Source organism: Lissotriton helveticus, chromosome 5_1, assembly GCF_964261635.1.
Source record: "Lissotriton helveticus chromosome 5_1, aLisHel1.1, whole genome shotgun sequence".
Lineage (NCBI taxonomy): Eukaryota > Metazoa > Chordata > Amphibia > Caudata > Salamandridae > Lissotriton > Lissotriton helveticus.
The window spans coordinates 1,604,160,102-1,604,177,231 of record NC_136065.1 but is presented as its reverse complement, the minus strand read 5'-3'; the positions used below and the strand labels follow the sequence as shown (position 1 = coordinate 1,604,177,231).

At 42.7% G+C, this 17,130-nt stretch overlaps 1 protein-coding gene across 2 annotated transcripts in view; it reads left to right on the top strand.

Moving 5' to 3' along the window:
* Positions 1–17,130, top strand: part of LOC144755649 (cytosolic phospholipase A2 gamma-like) — a 649,811-nt gene that overhangs the window by 251,234 nt on the left and 381,447 nt on the right. Inside the window, exon 5 of one of the 2 annotated variants that reach the window (XM_078644799.1) lies at positions 14,964–15,106. In XM_078644799.1, coding sequence (XP_078500925.1) covers positions 14,964–15,106 — 143 coding nt within the window. Of the gene's footprint in view, positions 1–14,963; positions 15,107–17,130 lie in introns of those variants that run through there. The other variant, XM_078644800.1, reaches the window with a different exon arrangement.

Sequence of the window (17,130 nt, the reverse complement as noted above, 5' to 3'; positions counted from 1 at the left end):
AGACCAATTTTTTCAGGTGTCGGAGGGTGCTACTCAATCTAAACCATGGCCCCTTAGCTGTGGGGTTCCTCAGGGATCTTCCCTGAGCCCCACGCTTTTTAATATCTATATGGAGCCATTAGCTGGGATAGTGCTTCCCTTCAGCATCGAAATTGTCACCTATGCAGATGATACCCAATTGGTGGTTGCTCTCAACCACCCTGAGGGATCAGCCAGCCCTCTGGGCAGCTGCCTAGAAGCAGTAGCCGACTGGATGGCACTTTCTCATCTATAGTTAAAAGGGGAAAAGACTGAACTGATGTTCCTGGGTAAGTCCCCGTCACCCAGAGCAGCTTTGGGCTGGCCGACCTGTCTGGGCACTATGCCGGTGCCGAAAGACCAGATTAAGAGTCTCAGAGTGTGGCTTGATAGCACTCTCTGTTTCAATCATCAAGCTATCAAGCTCTCCGCCACCTGCTTGGGCCTGATGAGGCTGTTGAGAAAAATTCTGCCTTTTCTCCCTTTTCAGGCTCGTAGGATTATGGTGCAGGCTCTCATCTTGTCCCGCCTAGACTACGGAAATGCCCTGTATCTGGGTGCACCAATGGCTACTATTAAAAAGCTGCAGATGACCCAGAACTGCGCGGCCCATTTACTTTTGGAGCTGCCTCGGAGACAGTCGGGGTCAGCTGCCTTGAAGAAGCTTCACTGGCTGCCAATCCAGGCCAGGATTCGATTTAAGGCGATGCGCATAGCCCACAAAGCTATGTGGCACTCAGGCCCTGCTATGATTTGTCCTTTAGTGACTCCTTACCACCCTCCTAGAAACCTACGCTCTAGCACAGCCTTTCTTCCAATCTCAAGGAAAGTACGACGCGCCAGATGGGTAGGTCGCTCCTTTTCATGGAATGCTGCTACCTTTTGGAATTCTCTGTCACTCACTTTGCGCAGCGAATCTGATCTAAAAACGTTTTGCAGACTTTTTAAAACTTTTCTCTTTCACTAATTGTACAGCTTGGTTGTTGTTCTGTTCGCCTGGTCCAAGCACTACGAGGCCTTAGGGTAGGAGTGCGCTATAAAAAAATCGAATTTCATTTCATTTCATAAAGAAACAGTGTGAGAGAGATATAAAGAGTGAGAGAGAGGAAGAGAGAGAGAGAAGGTGAGAGAGGGAGAGAGAGAAAGAGTGAGAGAGAGGAAGAGAGAAAGAAAGAATGAGAGAGAGAGAGAGAGTGAGAGAGAGAGAGGAAGTGACAGAGAAAGAGAGAAAGTGTGAGAGAGAGGAAGGAAGACATGGAGAGGGAGTGTTTACACTGAAGAAAAACTTAGCAGTTCACTTTTGTGCCACCGGTATGTCCCCAACCACATGGCGGGACATAGTGCACCATCAAGTTTAGTTATGTGAAAGATAATATAGATTTAGTTATTGCAGAGTACATACAACTGCACACACATATTTCTCTGTTTTAAGGAAGAGAGAAACAGTGTGAGAGAGAGGAAGAGAGAGAGAGAGAAAGAGTGAGAGTGAGGAAGAGAGAGAGAGAAAGTGAGAGAGGAAGAGAGAAAGAGTGAGAGAGGGGAAGACAGACAAAGAGAGAAAGAGTGAGATAGGGAGAAAAGTGAGAGAAAAAGAGAGAAAAAGTAAGATACAAGGAAGATAGAAAGAGAGAAACAGTGTGAGAGAGAAGAAGAGTGCAAGAGAGGAAGAGAGAGAGTAAGAGTGAGAGAGAGGAAAAAAGAAAGAATGAGAGAGAGAGTAAGAGACAGAGAACGAGAGAAAGTGTGAGAGAGAGAAAGGAAGAGATGGAGAGGGAGTGTTAACACATTGAAGAAAATCTTCGCAGCACATCATCGGTGTGTCTCCAACCACGTGCCGGGAGATAGTGCAACCCTCAAGTTTAGTGATCTGAAAGATAGTATAGAATTAGTAATTGCAGAGTACATACAACTGCACACGCGTAATTCTCTGTTTCGCTAATGTGCAATGAGGCTGGTGCACCCCATCCACCCCCACTGCTCAGAGGTTTCTGTGCACTCTTGTGTGCCCCAGATTGCTGCACACTATCCACTCCCACCGCCCGGTGACTGCCCGCTGCTGCGGAAAGAAGTCTCTCTGCTCACCTTCTGCCACCGGCCTGTGTGTAAGAGGGTTCACCAGGTGCTGAAGCAACTTTGTCATGCGTTCAGGATGGCCACGCATCATTGCAGATTTTTCGTGCGTTCAGCTTTGGTGGTGTTGGGGGGATGAACGTCGATTCGTGATTCAGAGCCTGTTAGATAAAAAGCAAGATAAGATTGTGCGTCATGAGTCCATCAAAGTAGAGAGGTAGAGAGAGAGAAAGAAAGAAAGAAAGAGTGAGCAGAAGACAGAGAGAAAGAGAGAAACAGTTAGAGTAAGAGAGAGAGAAAAAGAAAGAAAGTGAGAAGACAGAGAGAAAGAGTGAGAAAGACGAAGAGAGAGGAACAGAGAGAGAAAGAGTGTGAGAAAGGGGAACAGAGAAACAGAGGTAGAGTGAAAGAGAGAAACAGAGAGAGGGGAAGAGAGAGAGAGAGAGAGAGAGAAAGAGACAAACAGTGTAAGAGGACGAGGTAGATAGAAAGAGTGTGAGGGAGAGAAAGGAATAGATGAGGAGGAACACTGAGTGCCCAATGTGTACAAAAGCATCACAGCTTACCTTTATGCCACCGCTTTGTCTCCAACCATGTGCCACGGCGGGATTGGATTAGGATTCAAAACCAGCCACGCACACTAAAAAAAAAAGTGACCCACATTTGCCTATCGCCTCACCTCAAAACACTGCTTCGGCAAAATTTTATTTAAAAAGGGGCGGGGTGGGGAGATACAAGAAAATCCACGGATTCGTTTACACTTGTGACTTAAAAACAATTGGGGCCACTTCGGCTCAGGCCCCCTGCCCTGCTAGGTATGCATACATTAATGGGCGGCCCTGCAAAAGAGAAAGAAAGTGACACCTCTGCCTTTTGCTAAACGCGAGGTAATGACGCCCATCTGCCTCCAGAAAGGCCATTCAGACACCCACTGGCTGCTGGCTGAATCCAAACAACAGCGACACCGCCAAAACATGCCCCCCAGACTGCTCCAAAAAGCAGCCCACAGTTGGAACTTGGCACTGGCCCCTCTGGCATTGCACCAGTGCCCGTGTTACCAATCCAACGCTGTGACAGAGTATATACGAGTGCGTACGCCTAAATCGCTCTGCCATTTTTCTGCATTCAGGCTGCTGTACATCATCCACTCCCGCCGCCCAGAGGTATCTGCCCGCCGCTGCGCAACAAGGCCTCACTTCTCACCTTTTCGCAGTCACGGCACCCTCCACATCATGCAGCTCCATTCTGCAAGCTAATAGGTCTAACATTTGGTACTGAGTCTTGATATTGCCATGGCAGAGGACATACTAGTGCACCTATTATCTTCGCAGGTCGTACACCTGCTCAGTGCTTGCAGTGCTACTAACTCAGTGAGAAGTGAGGCCACACACGTGGCGGTAGGCCCTCGCTGTTGGGCTTAGGGCTACACTGCGGTGCAGCAGAGCACATAAAACATCAAGTGTCGGGACCACCGGGACGGGCCATCACTGTGGCGGTGTGACTGTGCCGGCCGCAGTGCATGTGTTGTGAGCAACTCTAAAATGGCGTGGAGCACATGTGCCTGGTCTTTTATATTAGCAGGGTCACGTGTCCTGCGATGCCTGTGCTTGATGGGTGTGGTGTGGGTGTATACCAGCCTTGAGGGAGTGGCTGTGGCATCAGTGTTGCCAGATTGGGCTAGATCACACACAATTGGCTATATTTTGCCGGTTGTGTGGTAAAATTTTGATTTGTAGTTGTTATCAGATTATTATATACAGCGCTCCAGCAATATAGTATGTTAAAGTGCTTTATTAGATAAATATTTACTTGGCATACTGGTGCAATATCAAAACCAATTCACTGGCTGCTTGACACTGTCGCAGGGCAGGCCCTCCTTCCCTAAAGTAGCAATATTTGGCTAGTTTGGGCTACTTTTTGGTCTGCTATGGGCTATAGAAAGCTTACAAAATCTGACTACACTGGAAGTGGGTGTCCGTGTTGGAGTGCTACCGTCACCCGTGTTGCAAAAGCCAAAGTGTCACTCTGTGAGCCAAGTACAACAATATGGCCAACATGGAAGGTACGGGGAATTACTGACCCTATATTCATCGATAGTTCCACACAAGAAAGATGGTGGACATAAGACATCTGTGTGGATATGAATGTTTATTGCACATCCAGTGGAGTGTTGCAGCTGTAGCAATACAGGGCCATGGAAAGTTGAAGTTTCAGTTTTTGGCACATGGAGGGCAGCCAATTAGAGACAAGCTTGTTGTCGGAGTTAGGCTGCTCCAACATATGTACTTATACAATCACTGCGACGATCCTCACGCACTTATAAAATCACTATACACTCTGCTTGCAGTACTCATGATGCAGGCTCTACGTACGTACTTGTACAATGACCGAGACAAAGTTACATAACTAAAGTTTTCCCCCTCTGTCAAAATTAAGATGGTTGCATACGCTTTCCAGAGCACTATCTAATGTGGTAGCGCCTAGGGGCAGCATGTTGCATACATAAGGAACACACAGACACAGATAGATAGTGGAACTGGGTACGGGCATGTGCGCTCAACTCCTTTTCATTACCCGAGTCACATGTCCAGTGATGTCTGTGGTGAATGCATGTGGAATGATTGTAAGCCAACCCTCCGGAAATGGTTGGTGGGGCAACAAGTACAACAGTAATCACTGGATCAGACACAGAGATTCAATCATAAAGGGTCAATGATTTGTTCTGCACTAGGGTAGGGGTACCAGATATGAAATCATACAGAAAAGATTCTATCGTAAAGGGTTCATGACTTGTGATACACTGAGGTAGGACTGCAGATGTGAAATTATACACAAAATATTGTATCAGAAAGGGTGCATGAGTTATGCTGCACTGAGATACGGGCATCAGAAGCATTTAGCATCTGCGCAGCCAGCGATGATGCATGGTGCGGGTGAGCCACAGAATCTCAACTCGATGTGAATTGTGAGCCCTGCTATCGGTAGTGTACATCGAATGCAGTAGTCAGCACAGGCATCGAGGAATGTTTGTAGTCACTTCCTCTTGACAAAGTTCCGGGACATAGAGTACAATTCTCTCTAATAAATAAATCATGTTTCAATTTAAATTGTGAGCTCTGCTGACCGCAGTGTAGGTGAATGGAACAAAAGAGGAAACATTTATGGAATACAATGAGGAAATCTTGGTTGTTCTGAGTACAGTTGTAAAGTACAGTATTCTGAAGCTGGAATCTGAACTGGTAGTTCATCATATCGTCCACCTTTTCCAGTAGGGAAGAGCTGTGGAAAACAATGAGCTTCCAAACTTGTTTCCCACACACTCATGGGAGTTTTTTTTTTTTTTTCATCTGGAACAATTCAATAGTATGTCTTATCAGTTTTTTGGAATGTAGAGGATGTATAGTATAATGTTCAACAATTTCTTCTTTTCTTGAATTGTCCACTTGAAATATGTGTTTCATCTTCTAAAGTAATTTCTTCTCCTTCTACATTTACAATTTTATAGTAAATATTGTTTTGCAGCAGATATAATGTAGCCTTTTGGACTTTTGTGACATGTACTAATCTTGCCATATTTTCCGACTCTTTGTGGGTACACCATTAACAAGAATGACTACAGGTTCAGTATCGTCTCATTCTAAACTAACAGTTTCAACATTTTTCTTAAAATATAAAGGTAAATACACAACTCTTCCTTTTAAACCTCTTTCTAGATCTGTTGAAGGCAGTTTACCTGTTTTAGGCTGCATATGAATTATAGCCTAAAGAGGGTGCACAGGTTGTACATGGATGGCCTTATATCTATTTAAATCTGTCAGTTTAGGAGGTATAGCAATTAATTCTAGGTCACTATGGACAGCTCTAGCTTGCAATTTATTTTGTTCTAATTTATTGTAACAATATTTACAAATACAGTGTACAGTACGTAACTTAAAATGAGCTTCCACAAACAGATAAGCAGCACATTCTTCCTTTTTATCATTGTTATCTTTTTCACTTTTTAAAAACACATCAACATTCCTGGTTTGAATTATATAATGAGTAAGTCGAGAACAAATATAAACATAGTTGGAATTTTCAGCAGAAACTACTTTAAACTTTGCTATTTCTTTTTCAAACTTCACATCAGTATTATATTCCATGTCTTCTTCAATGCGTACACTTATCAAACTGTTATATTCTGTACACTTCTCTTGACTAGCAAAGAAATGTAACTCTATATCATCACAAACTTGTTTTATATCCTTTATATTAAAACTCGATTTTGTGCTGCAGCAAGACTTAGACATATCCAGATGATTCCTCTTGATTTTGAATATCAACTTGCAGATGTCTATCAATCTGAACATTCGTAGGATCCAATTTCTTGATGTGAAAGCATCTTCAAGCTGTAGCTGTACAATTTTTTGCTAAGTGTTTTCTCCTGTGAAATTTCTTCCCACATTTCTTTCAATTCTGTCTTCTCAGACTTGGTAATATATGACGTGATATAGCAAGAAACAGCAATTGAGTTATATGCAACATATTGTATGTCCACATCTTCAAAATCACCAGATTGTAATCATTAATGTACTTCGATTCTTCTGTTCTTTTTATATCATAAGTATTTTAGGTGATTTTCGAGTGATAGTATGCCTCACTGCTGACATAAAACTGTTCACTCTTCCTTGCAATGACTTATGGTGCACTGAGTTAGTAGTACCTTAGGCGCTCAGCGTGTACGTACCCTGCGATGATGCGTGGTCCAGACGGGCCGCACTCAGAGCAATGTCTTTTGTCTACTGAATTCTGCCACAATAAGGCCATGTGGCGATGACTTATGGTGCACTGAGTTAGTAGTACTTTTGGCACTGAGCGTGTATGTACCCTGCGATGATGGGTGGTCCGGGGGGCTGCACTCGGACCAATGTCTTTTGTCTATTGAATTTTGCCCTAATAAGGCCACGTGGCGATGACTTATGGTGCACTGAGTTAGTAGTACCTTTGGCGCTCAGCTCGTACGTATCCTGCGATGATGTATGGTCCGGGGGGCGCACTCGGACAAATGTCTTTTGAATTCTGTCTTAATAAGGCCATGTGGCAATGACTTGTGTTGCACTGAGTTAGTGGCACCTAAAGCACTCAGTGGGTGCACACCCTGCGATGATGTGCGGTCCGAGAGGGCCGCACTGGGAGCAACGTATCTTGCAGTACGACTGCAGTAGGACTGCGTCATCTGCAATCGCTACTCCATTTGAATTGTGATGCCTGCTGTGCACAGTGTAGATCGAAGGCAATAGTCTGGACAGGCATAAGTCTGCGGTGCTGTGCCCCTGGGTTCACAAGGGGCCTGTGTCGAGAAGGCGCGTGGTCATGGCGGCGGCCACGTAGCAGGGTGAGGCCCGCCGCTCTGGCAGACTCACAGTTCACAAGTGAACCACGCCCAGAGCCCTGGATTATTTATTCATACTCCTTCGCTGGAGTGGTGTACGTTGGACCAGACCACTGCACAGCAACATGTCCAAGATCTTCCCCACTACCTGAGGTAACATGGTTGCATCTATTGTGCACAACACTACAAGCACCAGCTGTATATGTATAGATAGAGAGGTTTATGATCTTATAGTGAGGTCTGTCCATCACATCACCGCTACACTTGTTATTGTGTGCATTATTATTATTGATGGATGAGTTGTGTCCTTCACACATATTTGCTTGCCATATCTGCCAACATTCAAATATTGTGTGGCTGTGGGACCATGCCATTTTTGGAAGGTCCGCTGTCCTGTTCTGCGCTGCCTCGGTTGTAGTAGGGAGGGGTGTGGTCCGTGGGGGACGTCCTGAGGCTGGTGGCAGTGAGTGTTGTGGCCTTCATGGGTATTTGAGCTGCATGATCAGTAACTCTATGACATATGTTGTGCTTAAGATGTGATTCTAGGCTGTAATCCCTTTCACGTTGTAGGTAGTCGTCGTGGTTTACACCAGTAAAATGCAGATGTTAGATTCCTACTGCAAACATGGCTTACTCCCTATTTTTGGATCGCATCCCAGATTTGGCTGCTCGTTGAAAATATCAGGAACTGGTGCTTTTGTGTTAATTTATGCACCGTAACGTCTACTCTGTATATTATTACCTTTAGTTGTTGTTCTCATTTGTGACAAGTTTTTTTGGGTGGAAGCTATTGCTGGAAAACTGGAGATTTCGGCTGTTTTCACTAGGTTGACAATGAAGTGATAATTTAAGATCATTGAAAAAACTATAGGTTTAAAGAAGAAAATAATTAGAAATTAGCATTTAGAAAACCTTTGAAATCCACTGAAAAAAACATAGGTTTCAGGGATGTTACAATTACAAATTAGCATTTAACAAATCTTTGCAATTCACTGAAAAAATCAGATTCCAGTGATGTTATAGTTACAAATTAGTATTTAAAAAACCTTTGAAATTCACTGAAAAAACCATGGTTTCAGGGACGTCATAGTTATTTGGACATTTCACTCCCACACAACCATAGAAATTCCTCCGTTATAGTTAGTTGAGCTAACTATAACTCGCTCCCACGCAATGCACTGCTAATGACGTCACATCTTACATCATTCATGACATGGTCAGTGACATCTCTGATGACATCACTGATGACATCTCAATTCACATCACTGATGACATCTCAAATGACATCACTGATTACATCATCCACGTGACAATCTGATGCACCTCCTCACACCCAATATAACCTTTGAAACACCACCTGTAAAATACAGACTACCATTTTCAAAACCATCGACACACCAATACCAGTTACTACAAACACACTCACATGCACTCATTCATCCATACAACCATTCATACATGTAGTCACTGATCAATACAACACTATCATAATGAATAGACAAATTAACGGAACAATTAGCCATGGGAGCGCAAATATCGTAGAGGCAGAATGGGTCAAATTTTTCACTGACCATTTTAGGGACACTGGAGGAGTAGCAATAAACAACCCTACACTGATCAAAGACGGCCCTACGGAGGGCTAGGACTGTTCACTCGAGTTGATGCAACGCCAATGCGAGAATATCTCTGTCACTCAAGCAAGGCTGGCAAAAATAATAACAAAGGTGAGACCAGATGGAGCGCCAGGCCCAAACGGCCTGCCGCAGGTCCTGTTCAAAACAAATATCCCTCTATGGTCACAACAACTAGTAACCCTCTTGAATTTCAATCTGAGGAGTTCATCTTTACCTGATTCTTGGCAACTTGCAATAATCCTCCCAATTTATAAGTCTGGCTCCCACTTGTCTCCAAATAACTATAGGTTGATAGCCTTACTGGACAATAAGGCAAAGTACTTTTTGAGTATCTTACTTGAAGAACTGAGCTCCTGGGCTAATCTGAAAGGTAGGTCTGATTCCAACACTATCACATCCACTCATACACCTATACAGACACTCTCACACCACCACTCATCCTAGTCAGTTATGCACTCATGCTAGTCAGTCATGCAAAGTATCAATCACAGTTCCATTTACTCACCTACACAGTTATACACACAACACCTCATTTATTCATACAGATACTAACGCATACATACTCTCTTATATAATCACTAATCCAAGTATACATTCATCCATACAGCCACTCCCACAATCACTGACTCTCACATATAGTCATTTATATACTCCAACTCTCACATACACTGCCTTTTACCTTTGTACTTACTGGGACATCTACCACTGAGACATCCATTCACTCACCAACACATCCATACACACGCTCATTCACCCATAGAACTGTTTCCAAATGCACTCTTAAAGTCATACACCTAGTCAATCAAGCACTCACACATCTATGCACATAGATACACACCCTCACCCAACCACACATACACTCAGTCTCCCATACAATTGCTCATGCAACTAATCAATAACCCATACAAACACCCGTGGAGCTACTGACAAACTGATGCAGCAGGTTATACAACAACACATTTAAGCACTCACTTAAACAGTGAGTCACACATCTACTAAATCCTTCATCCAGACACTTATACATCCACTCATTCTTCAATACAGCTTGGTATTTCTATAATACATATTTAAATTTTAAAGAAAAACACATTCACTGGATGATGTCATCAGTGATGTCATCAGTGATATCATTTGAGATGTAATCAGCGATGTCATCAGTGATGTCACTGCCCATGTCATGAATGATTTAATATGTGATGTCATCAGCAGTGCATTGCGGGGCACGAGTTATAGTTAGCTCAACTAACTATAACAGTGGAATTTTTATGGTTTTATATGAGTGAAATGTCCAACTAACAATAACGTCTCTGAAACCTATGGTTTTTTCAGTGAATTTCAAAGATTTTTTAAATGCTAATTTGTAACTTTAAAGTCCCTGAAACCTATTATTTTTTCAGTGAATTTCACAGGCTTTTAAAATGCTAAATTGTAACTGTAACGTCCCTGAAACCTATGTTTTTTTCAGTGAATATGTATATATATATATATATATATATATATATACATATATATATATATATATATACACACATACACATATACACATATACACATACACACACACACACAGACACCCATACACATACACACATATATGCATCAATGAAGAAATAATGCTGCACTCCTGGTTATACAAATAGAAGCAATTAATTTATTATTTCAAGCATCCTACTCATTAGACATTCTAAACAGATGTATGCAATTATACTATCATGATGAACATCAGAACTATGTGCCTACAAAATGTTAAGGGATAAAACAATTGTATCAGCTGTAACAGATGTTTTTAACTGTTACGTCTAAGCTAAGTGCTCATTTGTAAATTTTAATAATCCGAAACCCCAAGGACAATTGCATAGAATTTCAATTACAACATGAATGCTTCTGATTACTGAGGTCCAGCTTACCTGTGCTACTGCACCGTTCTGCTTCCTCTCTGTGTTTTGTGTGCTTTCTTCTGCTTTTCCCTAATTTTTCACTGTTTCTCCTTGTTTTTTAATTTGCCTCTCCTTCCCGAAGCCCGTTTCCTCCAACTCCCACCTAGCCCTGCCCAACATATCTCCCTCCTCCCAGGACCTACTTAATGGAGGCTGCAGTGCGACCTCATTGAGCAGTCTCCAGGCCCAGCTCTCCCATTCTGTTGCACCGATCTACTTCCTCCCCATTTTTTGGAGTGCTTTCTCCTGCTTTTGCCTTGTTTTTACTGCTTTCTCATTTCTTTTCCCCCTGTTTTTCTGAGTGATATCTCCTGCTTTTCTCTCTTTTTTCACTGCGTTCTCCTTCCTTCCCCCTGTTTTTCTGAATGCTTTCTTTCTCTTTTGCCTTATTTGTCACTGCTCTCGTTGCGAATCTGCTAGCAACCCTGACAGGTGTGATCCCGTTTATAAATCCTGATTGATTTATTGATTGATTTGTATCACCACAACATAACATTAACGTGTGCATGTGGAAGACCCCATTCGGGCAGTGTCTTCGACTCTGTCCGTTCGGTTTTTGATCCTCTGCAACTCTTTGAGTCCTCTTGGCTCCCTAGTGCCATGGTGACAATCCAAAACGGTGTATCTTCCAAGGTTCCATCCATCCCTCCAGGTATTCATGAATCTCCTAAGGAAACTGAGCATTGCCAATGTCCATTTCTTCAATCGCGCTAACAATAACGTGAGGTGGTGCAAAGTATCAATTTGGTGTTGTTTATTGTTTATTCCCAGCACAATGACCCATTCTCAAATTTTAATTCCCGTTGTCAACGCCACCTCAGTCACAGCCTCCATGTTTTTTTATTTGAAAATTAAACTTTATTTCTTACACCTCTCGTTATGAGTGCCCTGATATGAGAGCCCTCATTAGACACATTCGACTGTTAATTGAACTTACTGGCCTCAGGGTGATTACAACTTTAGCAGATGTCTTAATGCAGTGGTATTTTTCACTGACCAAACCTGGTGCTGGATTAAGTGTGGAAACGTCCTTTTCGACATGTTGTCCCACAATAAAGTTCAATAAAAATTCATTGTGCCCTGTGAAGTTATAAATGGCCAAATTGTTGGTAATTGTGGGAGGTCTGGCATTATCAGGCCCTTTTTGACCAACTCATATTGGGCCCATAGTTTGAAGACACTGGGGAGGAAGTGCCGCAGAGTGGTACCGCAAGCCCTTTGGCTGCTCCATGCTGCAGCACTTACGAAGCACAGGGATGCGACATATTTACAAGAATATGTTGCATCTCTGTGCTTCACGCTGCACTGGCGCACAAACTGCAGCCATGCGCTGGCGCAGTCACCCTTGCACCATGGTGCAATTATGCCTGTGTCATGGGGAGATTGTTTTTGTGCAGGAAGGTGCACCTTCCTGCGCACAAACAATCACTACAGGCATTCTCCTCTTTCAATGTGTTCTGTAGAAAGCAGCACACATTGAAAGAGGAAAAAACAAGGAGAAATGAAAACATTTCTCCATGTTGCGCCTTGCAATGCCACCTCTAGGGTGGCGTAGCATTCAGACGCATCTCCAGATTTACAATTTCTCGTCAATCTGGAGATGTGTCTTGTTCCATGGGTGCTGTGTGGGAACACCCACAGCAACACCCATGGAATGCCCTGCAACGCAAAGTGCTGCATGTGGAGGGGCCGTATGTACAAGTAGAGGAAAAGTCACGCAGGGTGGCTTTTCCTGTCCTTGTAAATATGGAGGAGCAACCTGCGCCACCAGTATGTCACCAAAAGTGGCCTACTGGTGGCACAGGGAGCTTGTAAATCTTCCTCAATCATTTCTTGTGGAATGGCAAATCTGCACCCAGACTTATAAGTCACAAATGGTGAATTTAAAAGCAGAGTAGACTCAAATACCCCCATGGTAGCAAGGGATGCCTCTCAAAGACATGTATAAGAGAAGGTATGGCCTAATGACTGACTTTGGAACTGAAGAACCAAGGCGAATTGTGTCCTTGGTACAACATCATGTTATTCTAGGCAAATAATTTAACATCGCTGTGCTTAAAAAAATGTGCAAAGTCAAATTCTCATGTAAACCGCACTAATGCTCTTCCTAGGATGCCTGGAGAGCAACTGTGATGTGTGTATTGAACTCTGTGATAAGGTACTGTAGCCCATGAACTGAATTGGAATTGTTCCATTGCTGCAATGAAATCTCTAATAACAAACAGTTATAAAAAAAAAGTGGTATATTACCCTTGGGCCAAATGTGTCCTGCATAAAACTTCATTAAATACACGCCTGCATCTCATTCAAGACAAAACTGGCACACAGTGGAGTCTTTTCTGTTCTCTATCATAGCATGCTGGGCTACCTCAAAGGACCGGTTTATAAAGATTGCAAAAATCATAGTGGATAGATTGCAAATCAGCAACCTACAGATGGCCTCTCCCTCCAATAGACCTAATCCAGTGATTTTTGCAGAGGGTGCACTTTGGATTTCTTTCACACATCCTCAATATATTACAACTCTATTATGAAATAGTTCAAGTTCATAAGCTTTTATTCGATTTGCACACACAAATCATACAAGCACAATAAAATACATACATCATTTTATAATATTAATATTATGAAATAGTTCCCATGATAAGCCATCATTTTATAAAACTGCAGTTAAATACATACAGCAGACACACAAATACACACACACACACACTAAGGGGTCCATTCGGATGACGGGCGGACTTAGTCTGCTCGCCATCCCATCGGGGGAAGGGACCGCCCGCCATAAGGGCGGGGGTCCCGTGGGGGTATTATGTTGCGCCCGCCACAGTGGCAGGCGCATCATGCATGTTTAACATTGTGGCGGACGGTGCTCTCAGCACCGCCGGCCACAATGCTAAAAATGCTTTTAATGCATTTGCATATACAAAGCGGCAGGCACCGCACGCAGGGGGCCCCCAAAGTAAATACTGCATGCCTTTTCTGCCCCGGCTGCAAGGTGACCGGGGCGGAAAAGCGGCGGACGTTGTTTCCGTCCGTCGCGGTCACCCCGTCATTGTAATATGGTGGGGGGAAATAGGTGGTGGGCGGTCACGGATGTCGGGCGGATCACCACTGCCTTCATGGCGGTGGCGATCCACCCGACATCCTAATGGGCCCCTTACTTTTGAATTCAGTAAGTCAACGCAAGACCATCAGGGCACAGTGAGTCGAGTTGAGGGAGTCGATTGATCGAGAGGGTACTATGATGCAAGTACTCCAGTGAAGATGCCAGACGAAGAGCGTAAAATAGGTGAAAGGAAATGTACACATTTCACCACCTTCACTGGTATGTGGATACTTTTGGTGACTCTACAAAAAAGGGAACCCAAGAGCTATTCAGTTCCAGCACACATGATCTATGCATCAATGATCTCATTGGTAAATGTGAGTGTGTAGTTCCTCAAGGTATGAAAGGTGAGAAAGATTAGAGTAGGAAAGGTATGTGCTCCAATAGGAGCATGGGCCCACACACTCCCAGATGGGTGTTGTGCTTCATCATTGGACTATCTCCTTGTCAGGCCAGCGGTGCAATGCCTGACGGGCACTCATAGCTGTTTCAACCTTGACTCTCTCTAATAGTTTTGAGACTTACCCTACCGTAGAGGTGAAAACAAGTACTAATCTCCTTTTGTAAACCAACTGCCCCTCTAATTTCATTGATTAATAGCATATGTTTGAAAGAATTCTGCTTTTTTCTCTCTTGGTGGAAGATCAGGTGACGTAAGGTACAGACATTTTAATAATTCTCCTCCCCCATAGTGCATGCTCTTGGTTAAGCCTAACGTTGGAAATCTCTAGTGCCTTACTGATATATTTATTTATTTCGGTGTTAGGCCCATTGTAGTAAAAATACATGATCTCTATAGTAATCATCATGCTCATCCTTTTCAGGATGAAGTACCTTGTGTAGCTCTTTTAGGATCTGGTGGAGGAGTTCGGGCAATGATAGCACTCATGGGAACACTGTCTGAACTTGGCAGTGAAGACCTCCTGGACACCATCATGTATCTGAGTGGAGTTTCTGGATCCACATGGTGAGTTGAATTAAATTATTTATTTATTTATTTAAGAGTTTTCTATATTGCTGGCCAGACCCGAAGGAATTGGAGCGCTTATCAACATTTGTCAAGTAGTAGTTGAATACAAAGTATAACAGTAGTAAACACATTGATTCGTGACGAATCCTGTTCAGGGAGTGGGACAGAGGAGCAAATCAAGAGGTAGGTGCTGTAAAAGTCGTTCTTATCACTGTAGCTGAATGCTCCAGTGGGCCAGAATCTGCTTTAGTCATCAGCTATCCTTTCGGAAGAGTTCGGCTGAGGAAGAGTTCTTTGAGCTGCCTTTTACATTTTTTGAAGGATGGGTTAGTCCTGATATGGACTGGGATGGCGTCCAAATTTTGGATGCATTTCCAGAGAAGGAGAGTGATAAGGTTTTTTGTTTGCGAGTTTTCCAAGGGATGAGAATTAGAGTGTTCTCCTGAGATTCCTTGTCTGCCCAGCTTTGTTGAGTTTTGAGGCCAGGTAGGCAGGTTTGCCAGTGTGCAGAGATTTGTGTGTGAGACAAGCAGTTATGATATAATATAATGGAACGCTTCTCTAATCTATGCTTCGTTTGCAGTGTGAGCAAGAAAAACAGCCCTAGTTAAATTGAGTTCAATCTAATATTGTTTGCTCATTGTTGTTGCTGTTAATTTCAATATGTTGAATGTGTCCTTCTCCCTAATTAATTTGGATTTACTCAAATTAAAGTTTAGCTCTTTTGCAATCCACAAACTAGCACACATTGAATGACCCTGGAATTCTTCACAGAAATGCAAATCTCATTACGTGTTGCATACTGATAGGTCTTTTTAGGTCAGACCTAAAGATAGCTTTAGCTGTTTTGCCATCCTCATGTTTTTCCAAACATATCATACAAAAAACTACAAGCATATATGAGGGCTGCCAATCAACACTCTTTCACCATTGGTCTGTTTACATGTGAATCAAATAATATTGCCTCCAGCACCAGCAGGAGGTAATGATCAACAGACCAGCCCACTCCAGCAAATGGATGTCTACACTTTGAGTGACTGCATTTTGTCCTTGCACTTGAACACATACACCGAAAAAATTGTTCACCAAAAATAGAAACTGTTACACACTTGCAGTTCCTAATCACTGATATTCACTTTCTGCAGTAGGCTTGCTTAAACTATTTTCATAACTCTCAATGCATCTACGGCAAATTAGAATGTTCTTTCCTCACTATAAACCATCTTTAGTTTATGTATCCTACTGAAAATGACACAAGTCTTCAGAGTAGCTCAAGTGTATATGCAGATTTTAGGCTGAATCCACATACCACCACATTCCAAGCTCATGTATCTGACTTCAGAGAGCCCTCTAGTAACTACTGGTGGAACTGCATCTCACAATTTGAAATTTACACCCCAAAACACCTAAACTGCCAAACTAAACCATGTAATTGTACTTACCAGTGGTATAAAGTTCCTACAAATAGTGTGATCACAAACAAAGAAATGTACTGAAATCTGTAATTTTGACACATTATTATGAAACAACTTCGGCAAATAATTAATCCTATTGAAAAAAAGCACAGATGATTAAAATAGCAAAAGTGTGTATGCAAATGTATATACTAAAGCCTCCAGCTTGGTATAAGTCATTTGAAGCCGTTGCTTCTGACTTGAGCTGTACCTCTATTAACTACAAGTGGAAGTGCAGCTTCATGAACATATTTCACTGCTTTTGCAGTTGATTTGTGAAAGACACCAAGTAACACCTAATGGAACTGCCACTTCATATAAGAATTACATGGCTTTCGCATCTGACTCTAAAGGGACACCTAGTAATGACTAGTGGAACTGGTGCTTCGTGTAAGAAATTCAAGTCTTTTCCATTTGTCAACAAAAGGATGCCTAGTAGTGACATGTGGAACCGCAGCTACATGAAAGTATTTCAATGCTTTTGCATTCAACATTTGAGGGACACCTAATGGTGGCTAGTGGGCCTGAGACTGATGTAAGAATTTCAAATGCTTTTGCATTTGACCT